We start from the raw sequence: 14,852 nt of genomic DNA on the forward strand, positions 1-14,852 counted from the left end.
ATCTTATTTATTCAATGAATTACAGCGAAGGGCTTTTTAAAAATAAAAGATTGTAACCAGAAGTGCACTGTGTGGTTACTTACTACTGACAACATAGAAATGCTCACATCCAAAATTCCGGAAAAATCCCTCCTGCTCTGTATTTGAGCTGCCTTTTAATTAAATGAATCAAATCAATTTAACAAGCAGCTGTTCCCTGCTGCCTCATACCAGGCTCACAGCACGGATGTAGCAAGACATGACCTAAAGGATATTTTTTTTAAATAGCTACTGCTGTCAGATGTTTGATAACCTGAAGCTTATCTTTAAATTGTGACTTTTTATTAGTACCGTTAATGTAATATGAAACATAATCTAACATGCGGTTGAAGGGAAAACCTAAAATTGTTATTGCATGTGTCATAGCTCATGGGCCTGATTCAGGCAGAGATGTATGGAGCCTTAAGGGGCAGTGGATAAAGAGCTGGTAACTCTGTACTTAAACAGAGGTGGTTTGGAACCATGCTTGTGTGTTGAGTAACCTTGCCTCAGACATGAAGACTTGCCTCCCAAGCTACCCACTGGGCACACACTGGTTGAATCAACGTTATTTCCTCATCATTTCAATGAAATTACATTGAAACAATGTGGAATAGACGTTGAATCTGTGCCCAGTGGGTAATGTCTAGGCTTTAGCTGGAGCGGGCGAACACAGTCTGACACGGGTTAAAACACTGGTCAGTCATAGTCCTACTCACCCAGGTAATTCCTGCTCTTCACCGTCTCGGTGACGTTGATCTTGATGGCTCCCTCTGGGATCTCCACTATCTTGTGGTAGCCCACCTTGTTCAGGCTGTGCTGCTGGAAGAGCCCTGACACCAGCTTACAGGCCGTGTTGTCCCCGCCACACACCCCACACTTGTCCATCACCTTGCCTGAGCCCAGGTACTCATCACAGCCAAGACTCTGTCAGAGAGGGAGAAGGAGGTCAAATGAGGGGACAGAGGACATGTATAGCACCTCACTAATCAATACCGGTACATTACAAACAGTACAGTACACTTTTTGTTGTAAGCAGAGGGACTGTAGGATTTTTGAGGTGAAGCAATTTTCAACTGTTGAGCTACTGAGACATCTGTTTTAACAGGCAACTGTTTTACCACTGAAGTGCATGGAAAAGTAAATAACATGAGCAACCTCATTAATCAAGTAAAGAGGGGAGAATGAGAGATAATAAACCAAAGCCTATCCAGCATATTCATAAACAAACCCATGTTATTTCACCTCTCTAACTCCCTGACCTGCTGCACATAATTAACTACCATAACACAACAACCAATTAGCCTGAGCCAGCTTCATTCCAACAACAGGCATATTCTTGGCACGATGCTAGAGTAGTAATGGCTCCCAAAGCAAATCCTCGGGGGTGTTAGCTTTCTCTGTCACATTGGCACTCATAAATTACAGGAAGCCTGGATAAGGTTAGTATAGAACACTCAAATCAGAAGTCGATAAATCCAGCCAATTCAGACGTAAAAGTAGCTTGCTGTGTTGGGACTGATCCCAGCAGGCCACCGTACTTCTATAATTCCAGACCCCTGGGCAGTGGAGAGTAGACACTGGTGTGCCAGGATCAGGATACGCCCTCAGTCCGCCACCACTCGAACCGAAGGAACGACCAAGGGAGGAGTCAGCAGGGGACAAAAAAGCTGTTTCGTTTTAATGACACAAAGCTCCTCTGTGATTCGACTGCTGCCAACGTTAGTCTTTAGTCAGTCAGTATCTTTCAGGGAATGTTACGTTCAGCAGTCCAGTCAATAATCCCCCCCGTTCCTAGACAAAAGTCAGTCACAAACAATTTCCTCCCAATCCCAAACCAGGACTAATGGGGATCTTGCCTTGCTAAACCGGCATATTTTCTCAGACCAACTGTATATATTACGTCCCAACAATAAATATTACACAACATTTTATGTGTGGTCCTTAAGCACGGGACATAACTATGCTTACATAGAATAATCACACAAACAAATGAAGAGCAGTCTACAGTGGTAATTAAAAAGGGTTTTGCTGTAGATTCATGCTCTCTCAGCGGACTTAGTTCTTCCTGGAGCTGCGGTAAGACAGCTGCAGGCTGGATGCAGGCTGGGACATGGGGCTGGAACAGGGGAGATGGTTGCCAGGCCAGGGCTAGGGGTGGACTGAGGAGATTGGGGTAGGCTCAGGAGACAGAAGCCTGGCTCTCGCCCACCCATAGCAGCGAGGTCTGCATCGGGCCAACACTCCACCCAGGCCAAAATAAATACACACCACCTCGTTCTACTGGTTCCCGAGTGGCGCAGTGGTCTAAGACACTACATCTCAGTGCAAGAGGCATCACTGCAGTACCTGGTTCGAATCCAGGCTGCATCACTTCCGGCCGTGATTGGGAGTCCCATAGGGCGACGCATTGTAAATAAGAATTTGTTCTTAACTGACTTGCCTAATTAAATAAAGGTTAAATAATAAATTCTACACAGGAAATAAGCGATGAGAGAGGGAATAGCAAACCAATAGCCCTGAGAAATGACCAAACAGGGCAAATGTTATATTGGCCAATGTGGAATTATGGATAAAAACGGATCTACAGTAGCCTATAGGCACTCAAATGTAAGATTGGTACATGATGAAAACCAGATTGTTCCATATGAGTTTACACATTATTATATTTTTATACATCACATATACAGTACGCAAGGCTATCACAAACAATTGGGATACCAAGTGAGTAGTATCTGTCTTCTCAATTTTCACCATAAAACACCCTGACTTTAAGCAACAACATTATCACAGATATCATTTCAATGTTTAGCCTTAATCCCAGGAGAAAGAAAACTGTCCCTTCCTTCCCCTCATAAACTACAGCTTGACAAGCTCGGCGAGTAATGGTTATCTGTGGCCGTTTGCCTGGGAAAAGCTCTGAATCACTATGTGTTAACGTGTGAATGGAGAGTCACATAATTTATTACCAGTAATCTGAGTAATCCGTCAATGTATGAAATATCATGTGACTAAGAGGCATCAGGAGTGTTTTTAGAAAAATTGTGCAATAAGGTTTTCCAAGCCTTTTAATATGGTAAAATGGCTTAGGGCATGCGAGCTATACAGGAAGCATTGAAGGAATGTGTGTGGGTATGATTTGATATCACTGTACAGTACATCTTTCAAATCATAAACTGTCAAAACAGACTTTGGAGAACAGATGATACCCCATGCAAAACAGTGAAGCCAGCAGTCATTTGTTTCCCAAACCTGAAAATAGTCACCCAGGCTGTCCTTGATATATCAAATATAAATGGTCCTGCATCACGAATCCATCAACATGAGTTGTCTCACTGAACCAAGTTTGGAGTGATCCTAGTTTTTCCCTTTCAAGGGGATCCACAGTATTTAAGTGCTCAATTTATTAAAAGACCACATCATTGCTTTTTTCTAATCTGCTCTCTGTGGGTGGTTTATAATTATGCTTGGCGCTGGACAACATCCCCTTTCAGTAGAACTATAATGGGCCTTTAAATGTCACTAAAGTCCACCTCATCTGGAAATGGTTAGACGTGTCAGGATGGTAGTCAACTACCAGTCAAAGTGAGGAACGTCAGATGAAAACATCTGGAAATGGTTAGACGTGTCAGGATGGTAGTCAACTACCAGTCAAAGTGAGGAACGTCAGATGAAAACATCTGGAAATGGTTAGACGTGTCAGGATGGTAGTCAACTACCAGTCAAAGTGAGGAACGTCAGATGAAAACATCTGGAAATGGTTAGACGTGTCAGGATGGTAGTCAACTACCAGTCAAAGTGAGGAACGGCGCATGAAAACATCTGGAAATGGTTAGACGTGTCAGGATGGTAGTCAACTACCAGTCAAAGTGAGGAACGTCAGATGAAAACATCTGGAAATGGTTAGACGTGTCAGGATGGTAGTCAACTACCAGTCAAAGTGAGGAACGTCAGATGAAAACATCTGGAAATGGTTAGACGTGTCAGGATGGTAGTCAACTACCAGTCAAAGTGAGGAACGGCGGATGAAAACATCTGGAAATGGTTAGACGTGTCAGGATGGTAGTCAACTACCAGTCAAAGTGAGGAACGTCAGATGAAAACATCTGGAAATGGTTAGACGTGTCAGGATGGTAGTCAACTACCAGTCAAAGTGAGGAACGGCGGATGAAAACATCTGGAAATGGTTAGACGTGTCAGGATGGTAGTCAACTACCAGTCAAAGTGAGGAACGTCAGATGAAAACATCTGGAAATGGTTAGACGTGTCAGGATGGTAGTCAACTACCAGTCAAAGTGAGGAACGTCAGATGAAAACATCTGGAAATGGTTAGACGTGTCAGGATGGTAGTCAACTACCAGTCAAAGTGAGGAACGGCAGATGAAAACATCTGGAAATGGTTAGACGTGTCAGGATGGTAGTCAACTACCAGTCAAAGTGAGGAACGTCAGATGAAAACATCTGGAAATGGTTAGACGTGTCAGGATGGTAGTCAACTACCAGTCAAAGTGAGGAACGGCGCATGAAAACATCTGGAAATGGTTAGACGTGTCAGGATGGTAGTCAACTACCAGTCAAAGTGAGGAACGTCAGATGAAAACATCTGGAAATGGTTAGACGTGTCAGGATGGTAGTCAACTACCAGTCAAAGTGAGGAACGTCAGATGAAAACATCTGGAAATGGTTAGACGTGTCAGGATGGTAGTCAACTACCAGTCAAAGTGAGGAACGTCAGATGAAAACATCTGGAAATGGTTAGACGTGTCAGGATGGTAGTCAACTACCAGTCAAAGTGAGGAACGTCAGATGAAAACATCTGGAAATGGTTAGACGTGTCAGGATGGTAGTCAACTACCAGTCAAAGTGAGGAACGTCGGATGAAAACATCTGGAAATGGTTAGATGTGTCAGGATGGTAGTCAACTACCAGTCAAAGTGAGGAACGGCGGATGAAAACATCTGGAAATGGTTAGACGTGTCAGGATGGTAGTCAACTACCAGTCAAAGTGAGGAACGTCAGATGAAAACATCTGGAAATGGTTAGACGTGTCAGGATGGTAGTCAACTACCAGTCAAAGTGAGGAACGGCGGATGAAAACATCTGGAAATGGTTAGACGTGTCAGGATGGTAGTCAACTACCAGTCAAAGTGAGGAACGTCAGATGAAAACATCTGGAAATGGTTAGACGTGTCAGGATGGTAGTCAACTACCAGTCAAAGTGAGGAACGTCAGATGAAAACATCTGGAAATGGTTAGACGTGTCAGGATGGTAGTCAACTACCAGTCAAAGTGAGGAACGTCAGATGAAAACATCTGGAAATGGTTAGACGTGTCAGGATGGTAGTCAACTACCAGTCAAAGTGAGGAACGGCGGATGAAAACTACATTAGCCTTCCAATAAACCCCAGCAGTACTTTTCCAGATAAAATACATGTAAAGTCTTGTGCTTTTAGGAATTGGCTTGTCATGATAGGGATAATAATCCCTTGTTGAGTTTAATTGAATTTATGAAATTCTACACAACTGAACCAGCAGACTATTGGTCTCTTTCCATCATACCAGTAACCACTTTATAACAAATGTTTGAGTTTGCATCCATAAGGTTATTAGATACCCTTAAACTACTGTCTCACTATGATGGTAAAGCTATCCCAATTCCAAGCCTGTCCTCAGCTGTGCACAGAGGCGCCTCTTCTCAGAAATCAAGGTATGGGAGCTTTAAAATAAGTGCCTAATGCACTTTAATTGAGTGGGTAAAGAAGGAATGAAAAAACAACATTTATTTCATTACAAACATGCACAAACTGTCAATAAACAGTTGCAAAGACACTCTATGTCACTTGATCCTTTTCCCACAGGCTTGGCGCAGGTTACACTTGCCTTGCAATAATGCTGCTTTTAACTATGTGGGGGGCCTTGGTTTGTGGTTTCCCACAAGGAATGAATATGAATATAAAAATGAGTGGTCACAGTGACTTTATGCTGGAGTTAACAGGAATGTTGGAAACATCTTAGTCCTTAAGTCGACAAGCCCCCATCTTTCTTTGACTGTAAAGACTTCGGGCTAGAATCTATTAGATCTGCGCTAGCTAACACCCGCATAGAGATTGTTTTGGCGGTATTGGAGGTGGAACTACGTTAGAGTTGACAGATCCACAAGTGGCTCCTTGCATTAGCTTATCGTGGCAACGAAATCACCTGATTTTATAATCCGACAAATCCCATGCAGCCGCTTTACAAGTTCAAACACTCAAGTGCGTGATGTTCTATTGTCTACACCTTGATTAGACTGATAGACTATAAATCCCCCCCATACAAATGAATATGAAAACATGCATTAGAAGCCTACACTTTCTATCGCCGTTTTGAACTTCTAACGCAGTGGGGATAATAAGGAAGTGGTTTGTGACACACCACAGTTACACCTGCAACACCGCCAAAACATCTGCTATGCGTATGTCTGCCAATGCCGGTTAACACTAGTTCTGACTGAATCGTGGCCTTCATCCACCCCAAATGATGTGGTTGAAAAAGATGTGGTTGAAAAAGTCATCAGTGGACTGACTGCTAGGGTTTCTCACAGACGTGGGACTGGGACCCTGGGTTCAAATGGAGACTGTTTGTGAGTGGATGTTTAGACAGAGAAATCCACTAATGACAACGAGATTAAAGCTAACGAGTGATTGACATTAACATGTACAGACAGCTGTACTGTATAGGCCTATCAGGGAGCACTATGGCACACAAATACATCCAGATTCATGCAGCTGTTTCAGGAGCCCCATATACACAAATGATCCATTATCAACCACATACTCTGCATATCAGGGACTCCAGACACTTTTATTCAGTCATTGCTGTAACTGATCCTAGACCATAACTCTTCTGATCTCTGCCATGTCCATGGCTTGAGGTCAGAACATACTTGGGTCTTGTCAGAGCTTAGACTAGGGGTTCCCACGATATTATACTCTGGGTGCCATGCCAGACCCACCAGCCTGGAAACCACCAGGGATAACTGACTGAAGCTTAACTTCAGAAGGGTCAGGAAGGTAGATCGCTCAATGAGTCCCTGAGAAAGCACCAAGACTGCTCACTGAATGCATGAATATATTAACACACTTAGACCCTTAACACTATTACAGGGTACATAAACTTTGAGTACACAAACTTAGATATGTTTCAAGGTTGAAATCTTATATATTATTTAACATAACATCTAATATTTTAACACCTAACATGTTGTCTCAACATGTTTATCAAATAACAACAAACTAAATGAATGCTGCATTAATGGAATACATATTAATATCAATAACAGGCTCTAGAATTAAGTGTCAGCTAAATGGTTTGGCCTCGCTTCACCAATGTCATTTGATTCAACTTAAATTCTTATGAGAATATCTTCAGATTAAAGGAATTCTCCCTTTATTTTCAAATGATAACACTCCACTTTGACATAAAAGAAACACACACACCCTGTCGACCAAATTTACGACCAAAGAGTAACAGAGGTTGTTTTGTGAACATTATGAGAACATTTTCAACTCTTCACTTGCTGTACAGCCAGCAGAGAGCTCTGCTGGAGCGTTGCCATTGCTGTTATCAAGACTTGGCTTGCAATGATATGCCAGCTCATCTGGAAATGTAATATTTACATTACTGGGCTTCCAAGCTGAGAATTCTGGGGCAATGTCATACCAGATAATAATTCATAGCGGAGGTGACCTTACAGCAAGATGGCCACCGAATGGAAATGACATTATGCTGAAATCTATAGAAAGCTCAATGACTGACCACAACTTCAACATGAAAAAAAGATGAGTGGGGATCATTGAGTGGGGATCATTATCAAAAATGTGACTCGTTGCTCTAGAAGAAATTGTAGTAATAAATAGTAAACTGGGTCATGTTGTATATTAGAAGTGCTGGCAATTAGAAATATGTGGGTTCTAAACTTTTAAAATCAAACAGAACGCAAGATATTATGTCTACATAATCTTACATCAAATCTTACAACTCCCCAATGCACAAAATAATACTTACATTCAATAAACATAGTTAACTACTACTGACTGGGTTGGAAAGACGAAGGTATAGATCGATAGAAATGACAAAATAACATCCCCTCTGAGACTGATTATGGTTTCTATCTACCTACCCACTCACTGAGGATGCCTTCACTGTCTGCCTGGTTTGAAATCGCAGAGCACTTTGGCACTGTGGTCAAGGAAATTAACGAGACCTTCTAACCTTCCTTGACTGTGATGTGAACGGCTAGAAGTGCTCTCACCCTGACATCCTGTCAGTCTCCCAAATTAGACATGCGATAGTGGTACAGTATCATAAGGGCTTGGTGTAGACTTGAAGTTAGACATGCCATAGTGGTATCATCTGGGGTCGCTGTACGTATGGTACGCCAGCCAGCTACCGCTGAGTCTCCCAGGCAGGCAGCCTGTCAGGATGTCAGGAAGCGGTGTAGCTTGGCTTTGGAGCGGGCAGCAAACCTCAGCTATGCGTCAGTCATTCCATTCATTTAATTCCATCTCCGTCCATGTACGCCTTCCTTCCTGTCTGTTTAAACACTACAGCACAATGAGGTGGAGGTGCTCTCTGCCGCAGGCAGGCAGGCAGGCAGGCAGGCAGGCAGGCAGGCAGGCAGGCAGGCAGGCAGGCAGGCAGGCAGGCAGGCAGGCAGGCAGGCAGGCAGGCAGGACAGAGGCTCACTCTACTATGTTCATTACTGTATGATGAGCTCAACTTCTGACTAAAGGTCTTCTAATGGGAAAGGGAAAGGGGGATACCTAGTCAGTTGTACAATGCCTTCAATTGAAATGTGTCTTCAGCATTTAACCAAACCCCTCTATGCTGCTGCTGTTGTTGAATAGTATTCACAATATAGGTATAAAATAAATGTGATTATTTAGAAAATAACAAAATGCTCAATTCCATCAGCTTTTAAATTGTTACCAAGGCTAGGACTAATGCAAACCTGCTGAGTTGAAACACTGGCCAGCTTTTAGAATAGGACCATACTGGCATCCTGTACATCATTAGAAAATACAGAGCCACATGTCCCATATAATAGTGTCTGTTTGTGTTTTACCACTGATTCCTATTTCATTTCTCACACAGAATCCAGTATAACGTCATAGTATGGCATGACAACCCACCCCCTCCGTTCGGTTGGTCGGTCCATGTGAAGTGTATGTGGCCGACCGTTGGCAGTGGCAAAGGCCACAAGCATCTGTCTCCCAAATGGTGAGATGCTGTGTTCCTTTCTACCTTCCCTTTAGAGGCTCCTTTATCAGAACAGTGTTTAATGAGGGTGAGGTCGCTAACAACACACACTGCCTTCAACACAGTCAGCACTGGAAACACATCTGCAGCTGTGGTGGAGGTTGGCTACTGTAGTGCTGGGGACTGCTCAGTGATCACAAGGTGAAAGGTGATTTTCACTTGCATACAGTATAATGAAGTCACTTTGTAAACTACATCCATCAGACATTCAAGGGCAACTCCCAATGAATAGTGCTAGACCTGTTATGGTACTGTACAACTTCCAATACCAATTGACATTTCCATATCAGATTGCAGCATTAAAAGGAGATTAGGAAATATAGCCATTCTGGCTGCTATGACAGAAGAGAGGGAAAATTGGCAGCCTTCAACAAAGAACTAGAAAATCCATTTATGTCCTATAACCTTTCCATGCGCGTGCACTTTTTAAAACATTTTGCTTCACAAAATTAAATAGACAAATGGACCATCACAATCCGTCTGTAAATGGTAGAATGGAAGACATACTTTCAAGAATCACAGACTTTCCTCTGATTTCATCTCTGGAACTTGTATCATAGATGTGTTGGGAAGTCAACCAAGCCAAGGCAATACTCTGAGTTTGGAACCACTAAAAGAAGCACAAACTCTTGGTTTTCTTGGACCAGACAGTGATAACTCATGGGTTCTTTCCCACTACATGGAGTTTCCCAACATAAATCATGTGTCAAACCCCAAGTGGGTATCCAAAACAACCAGGAATAATGACTGAACTGTGGGGATAACTCTTCCCATTGAGAGGAGTAGGGCTATTGGGCTCCTCCATCCATTTTAAAGACACCCTCTACTGTAGCAGGTCACATCAGCACAGGATACAATACTGGATAAAATGGTAATAACATCGTAATAGTATGGCAACAAGCTAAAGTAACTTGTATACTTTTTGTTGCTTCGGATAAGAGAGGGGTCCTCAACAGTGAAGAGTAGAGTGATATACACTGGTCATGACTGAGGGATGTTTTCCCGACAGTGAAGAGTAGAGTGATATATACTGGTCATGACTGGGGGATGTTATCTCAACAGTGAAGAGTAGAGTGATATATACTGGTCATGACTGGGGGATGTTATCTCAACAGTGAAGAGTAGAGTGATATATACTGGTCATGAATGGGGGATGTTTTCCCGACAGTGAAGAGTAGAGTGATATATACTGGTCATGACTGGGGGATGTTATCTCAACAGTGAAGAGTAGAGTGATATATACTGGTCATGACTGGGGGGTGTTATCTCAACAGTGAAGAGTAGAGTGATATATACTGGTCATGACTGGGGGATGTTATCTCAACAGTGAAGAGTAGAGTGATATATACTGGTCATGAATGGGGGATGTTATCTCAACAGTGAAGAGTAGAGTGATATATACTGGTCATGACTGGGGGATGTTATCTCAACAGTGAAGAGTAGAGTGATATATACTGGTCATGACTGGGGGATGTTATCTCAACAGTGAAGTGTAGAGTGATATATACTGGTCATGACTGGGGAATGTTTTCCCAACAGTGAAGAGTAGAGTGATATATACTGGTCATGACTGGGGGATGTTATCTCAACAGTGAAGAGTAGAGTGATATATACTGGTCATGACTGGGGGATGTTTTCCCGACAGTGAAGAGTAGAGTGATATATACTGGTCATGACTGGGGGATGTTATCTCAACAGTGAAGAGTAGAGTGATATATACTGGTCATGACTGGGGGATGTTATCTCAACAGTGAAGAGTAGAGTGATATATACTGGTCATGACTGGGGGATGTTATCTCAACAGTGAAGAGTAGAGTGATATATACTGGTCATGACTGAGGGATGTTTTCCCGACAGTGAAGAGTAGAGTGATATATACTGGTCATGACTGGGGGATGTTTTCCCGACAGTGAAGGATAGAGTGATATATACCGGTCATGACTGGGGGATGTTTTCCCGACAGTGAAGGGTAGAGTGATATATACCGGTCATGACTGGGGGATGTTTTCCCGACAGTGAAGAGTAGAGTGATATATACCGGTCATGACTGGGGGATGTTTTCCCGACAGTGAAGAGTAGAGTGATACATACCGGTCATGACTGGGGGATGTTCTCTCAACAGTAAAAAGGCCTCACGTACCCCACAAACTTCTCAAACCTCCCTCCCAGCCTGAGGCCTCAGGTCAAGGGCACAGCAGCCTCATAAATGCCCACTGCTTGTCTCTGAAATAGCACAAACCGTGTTGATTCTACAGTCTTTAAAACACTGAGGGTTTCCTCTGTCATCAGTATCTGTTTGTAGAGGATCTGTGTTGGGAACATAATGAATGGATATTAAAAAAAAGTGCCTAAATACAGGGTAAGGGACAACTTAAGGACACACCTACATGTTTACACGTGGAAATGAAAGATGCCCTATAGTGAGAGTATTATGGAGGGAACACGTAATCCTATACAATCATTCTCTAAGACACCAATCTCAACTCCTGCCAAATGAACAACTGCAGCTTCACCTGACATCATACATTTTTACAGAGATGTTTAGCAGAAGACAAAGCAAACCGGTTGCATGGACTCCATTCATTCACATGTAACATTTTGGTCACAATTACTTTCATCAAGGCACATGACCTTGATGAACAGATCAAACCAGGATACTGTACACTTAGAACTAGAATGAGATATTCTATTTCTATGACTGTACATCACCTGTCTGCAGCAGTATCACAGTGATGTCACAGCCATGTAGTCAATCATTTACACACATATGGAGCTCTGCCAATCTATGCCCAATTACAAGCCAGACATCCCCCTTTAGAGTTTCCACAGTTATACTAAGTGCAACTTTGAAGGGCACTGTCCTTTATAGCTATATAACAGCCTGCCTTATATGTGCTACAGAGTCAACAGCACAGACTGCCAAAGCTGCTTAACAGTGAAATTAGTCACACAGTAAATACCTAATCTGATCCCTACTTCCTCCTCATGATCTATAGTCTGCAGTCATAGCCAAGGCATGAACTAACTTATAACTTAACCTATCTATTAGAATCAGACTATATCAACTTACAGTTCAGCTGCTCGAGAATTACTTAAGAAGAGCACCGGGCTAAACAGGCTAATTACATTCATAATACAGATTTATACAGGTCATAGTTTTAGAGGGAGTCCCTCTTATGTCTGTTTGGGACGTGTAAAGGTGCTGGGACTGGGAGCGATGAGTAGCCAGTCCCAGACGGTCAGTCTCAGCCCAACCTGTGAAAAAGCAGAGAGAGGGTCCATAGTAAGACCATGGTATGGTTTAAGTCTTACCTGTGACCACGGGTTCCCCTGCGCAGTCACAAACATGTGAAGGAGGCAGACAAGCAGCAGAAGAGCCAGACCTGATAGCATTCTCTCATTTGGCCAAGAACTATTGACCAGCAGCTCTCAGTCATGCATTCAGACAGGTCCAGTAGAAAACGGTAGCTGCTCCTGGCTGTTTCGCCTTGCCCCTGTAGTGCAGTGAACGCCAAAACCACTACTCTGCTGATCTTTATGCACAGCCTTGTAAACTGAGCTGGAGGAGGCGCAGCTGGGGAGGCTGGGGCATTTAAGAGGAAAAGTTAGGGGCGGGAGGGGGGAGGGAGAGAGAGAGAGAGAGAAAGGTATATCTGGGAAGAAAGATGATTAGTGGAGAGATGTTTAAATGAAAAAGGAAATATTTGGGAAGGGAAGAGGAAGAGTATTTATTGTTTATGAATGGTGGAACATGAAGCCTCCTACTGTGTAGTCAACAATGGACAGGTGTTGGTGAGACAACTCAACTGGATACCTTTGCTGAGCATTATTTAATAGGACTTGATGGAATACTATTGCAATGTAATCTAGACTACTGACAATGGAACACAGCAGACAGCCAAAGAAAAGTAACATAACAGCCCAAAACACTTTGTGGTCAAGTGGACATTCTAACACTGAAATAGACTGACTACGGACTGCATTTCATATTCTTAAACATGGAGAAACCACAAACTCTGCAACAATACGATCCCTTTGCACTCTCTCTTATACAAGCATACTCAAGCACTTAATTGCGAGCCACGTCGCAAGGAAGGCTGGAAGTAAAGAAGCCGAAGCCAAAAAGACTGAACTCATCATATGGTTTTCCTATTTCTGCACCATTGTTTCCACAACATTAAACACTAATTCATCAAGACACACTGTAGTTAGGAGTGCGCTCTTCATCAGACTATGACAGTTGGTTTTCACATAAAATTATATGACCATAGTGGGTGCATCACGACATTGTGGATGTATTTGATTCGTAGACAAAGAGCATTTTTGCAGCCATGTTCACTTAATCAATAATCAGATTTTAAAGCGGTACAAGGAGACCATAACAGGCACATGCAGCAAACTACTGTATCCACTACAATTCTGTATTTCAGCTGGGCTATGAGGAGCGAGAGAGAGAGAGAGAGAGAGAGAGAGAGAGAGAGAGAGAGGGAGAGAGAGAGAGAGAGAAAGAAAGAGAGAGAGAGGGAGAGAGAGAGAGAGAGAAAGAAAGAGAGAGAGAGAGAGAGAGGGGGGGGGGAAGAGAGAGAGAGAGAGAGAGAGAGAGAGAGAGAGAGAGAGAGAGAGAGAGAGAGAGAGAGAGAGAGAGAGAGAGAGAGAGAGAGAGAGAGAGAGAGAGAGAGAGAGAGAGAGAGAGAGAGAGAGAGAGAGAGAGAGAGAGAGAGAGAGAGAGAGAGAGAGAGAGAGAGAGAGAGAGAGAGAGAGAGAGAGAGAGAGAGAGAGAGAGAGAGAGAGAGAGAGAGAGAGAGAGAGAGAGAGAGAGATTTCCAGCAGGCTGTTAGTGGACATACCCTCTTCTTTGGGCTGCAGGTGCTTACACACCATTAAGAGAAAATATGCTTTTTTAGCACCAAAAATGGCCTGTCCCTGTTAAGCAAAGCCAGCAGTGAGTCACTGCATAATATGAATGAGAGTACTGAGAACACTGAACAGGATAACAAGTCATATCAGCACCTATTGAATGCATCTAATTCCATTACATCTCCAATTGTGTTTAAATCTTTCACAGCGACAAGCAAAGGCATCATGGACAGACAAAAAGCCAGAAAGTTTAGATAGTGGCGTCTCAACACCTGGACTTGGCTTGGCTTCTGCTGGCACTCTGTTGTCTTTCCCCGCTCGCTCGCACTCTCTCTCTATCTCCCAGAGGCAGACTGACTGACAGCCAGTGACTGAGCAGTGAGCAACCTCTGCAGCAACACAACAGCTGTACACATGTTTACAGGGAACGTAGTGTATGGGGAAGAGAGCTTTCAACAGCATACCTATCTCTATAATCTCAGACACATCAGCTACTAATGCTCTCCTGATATACTGTATACTAATCTGGACTGATATTGAACAGTACGCTTAACACCCTGAGGCCCGCTGCTGGGACCTGCTGGATCAGACAGACTGAAAAGTAAAGCATGTCCTGGTTCTGGTTGGAGTTGTGTTTCCTTCAACATATGGGTCAGGTCAGCAGCCTTGGCTCCCAA

General features: G+C 43.1%; 1 protein-coding gene across 1 annotated transcript in view; it reads right to left on the minus strand.

Annotated features, from left to right (window-relative positions):
* LOC120052766 (thrombospondin type-1 domain-containing protein 4-like) overlaps positions 1–14,852 on the minus strand; it is a 49,630-nt gene that overhangs the window by 5,679 nt on the left and 29,099 nt on the right. The window contains exon 5 of the mRNA XM_038999876.1: positions 738–945. Coding sequence (XP_038855804.1) covers positions 738–945 — 208 coding nt within the window. The remainder of the gene's footprint in view (positions 1–737; positions 946–14,852) is intronic.

The sequence above is a fragment of the Salvelinus namaycush genome, chromosome 1, assembly GCF_016432855.1.
Source record: "Salvelinus namaycush isolate Seneca chromosome 1, SaNama_1.0, whole genome shotgun sequence".
Taxonomy (NCBI): Eukaryota; Metazoa; Chordata; class Actinopteri; order Salmoniformes; family Salmonidae; genus Salvelinus; species Salvelinus namaycush.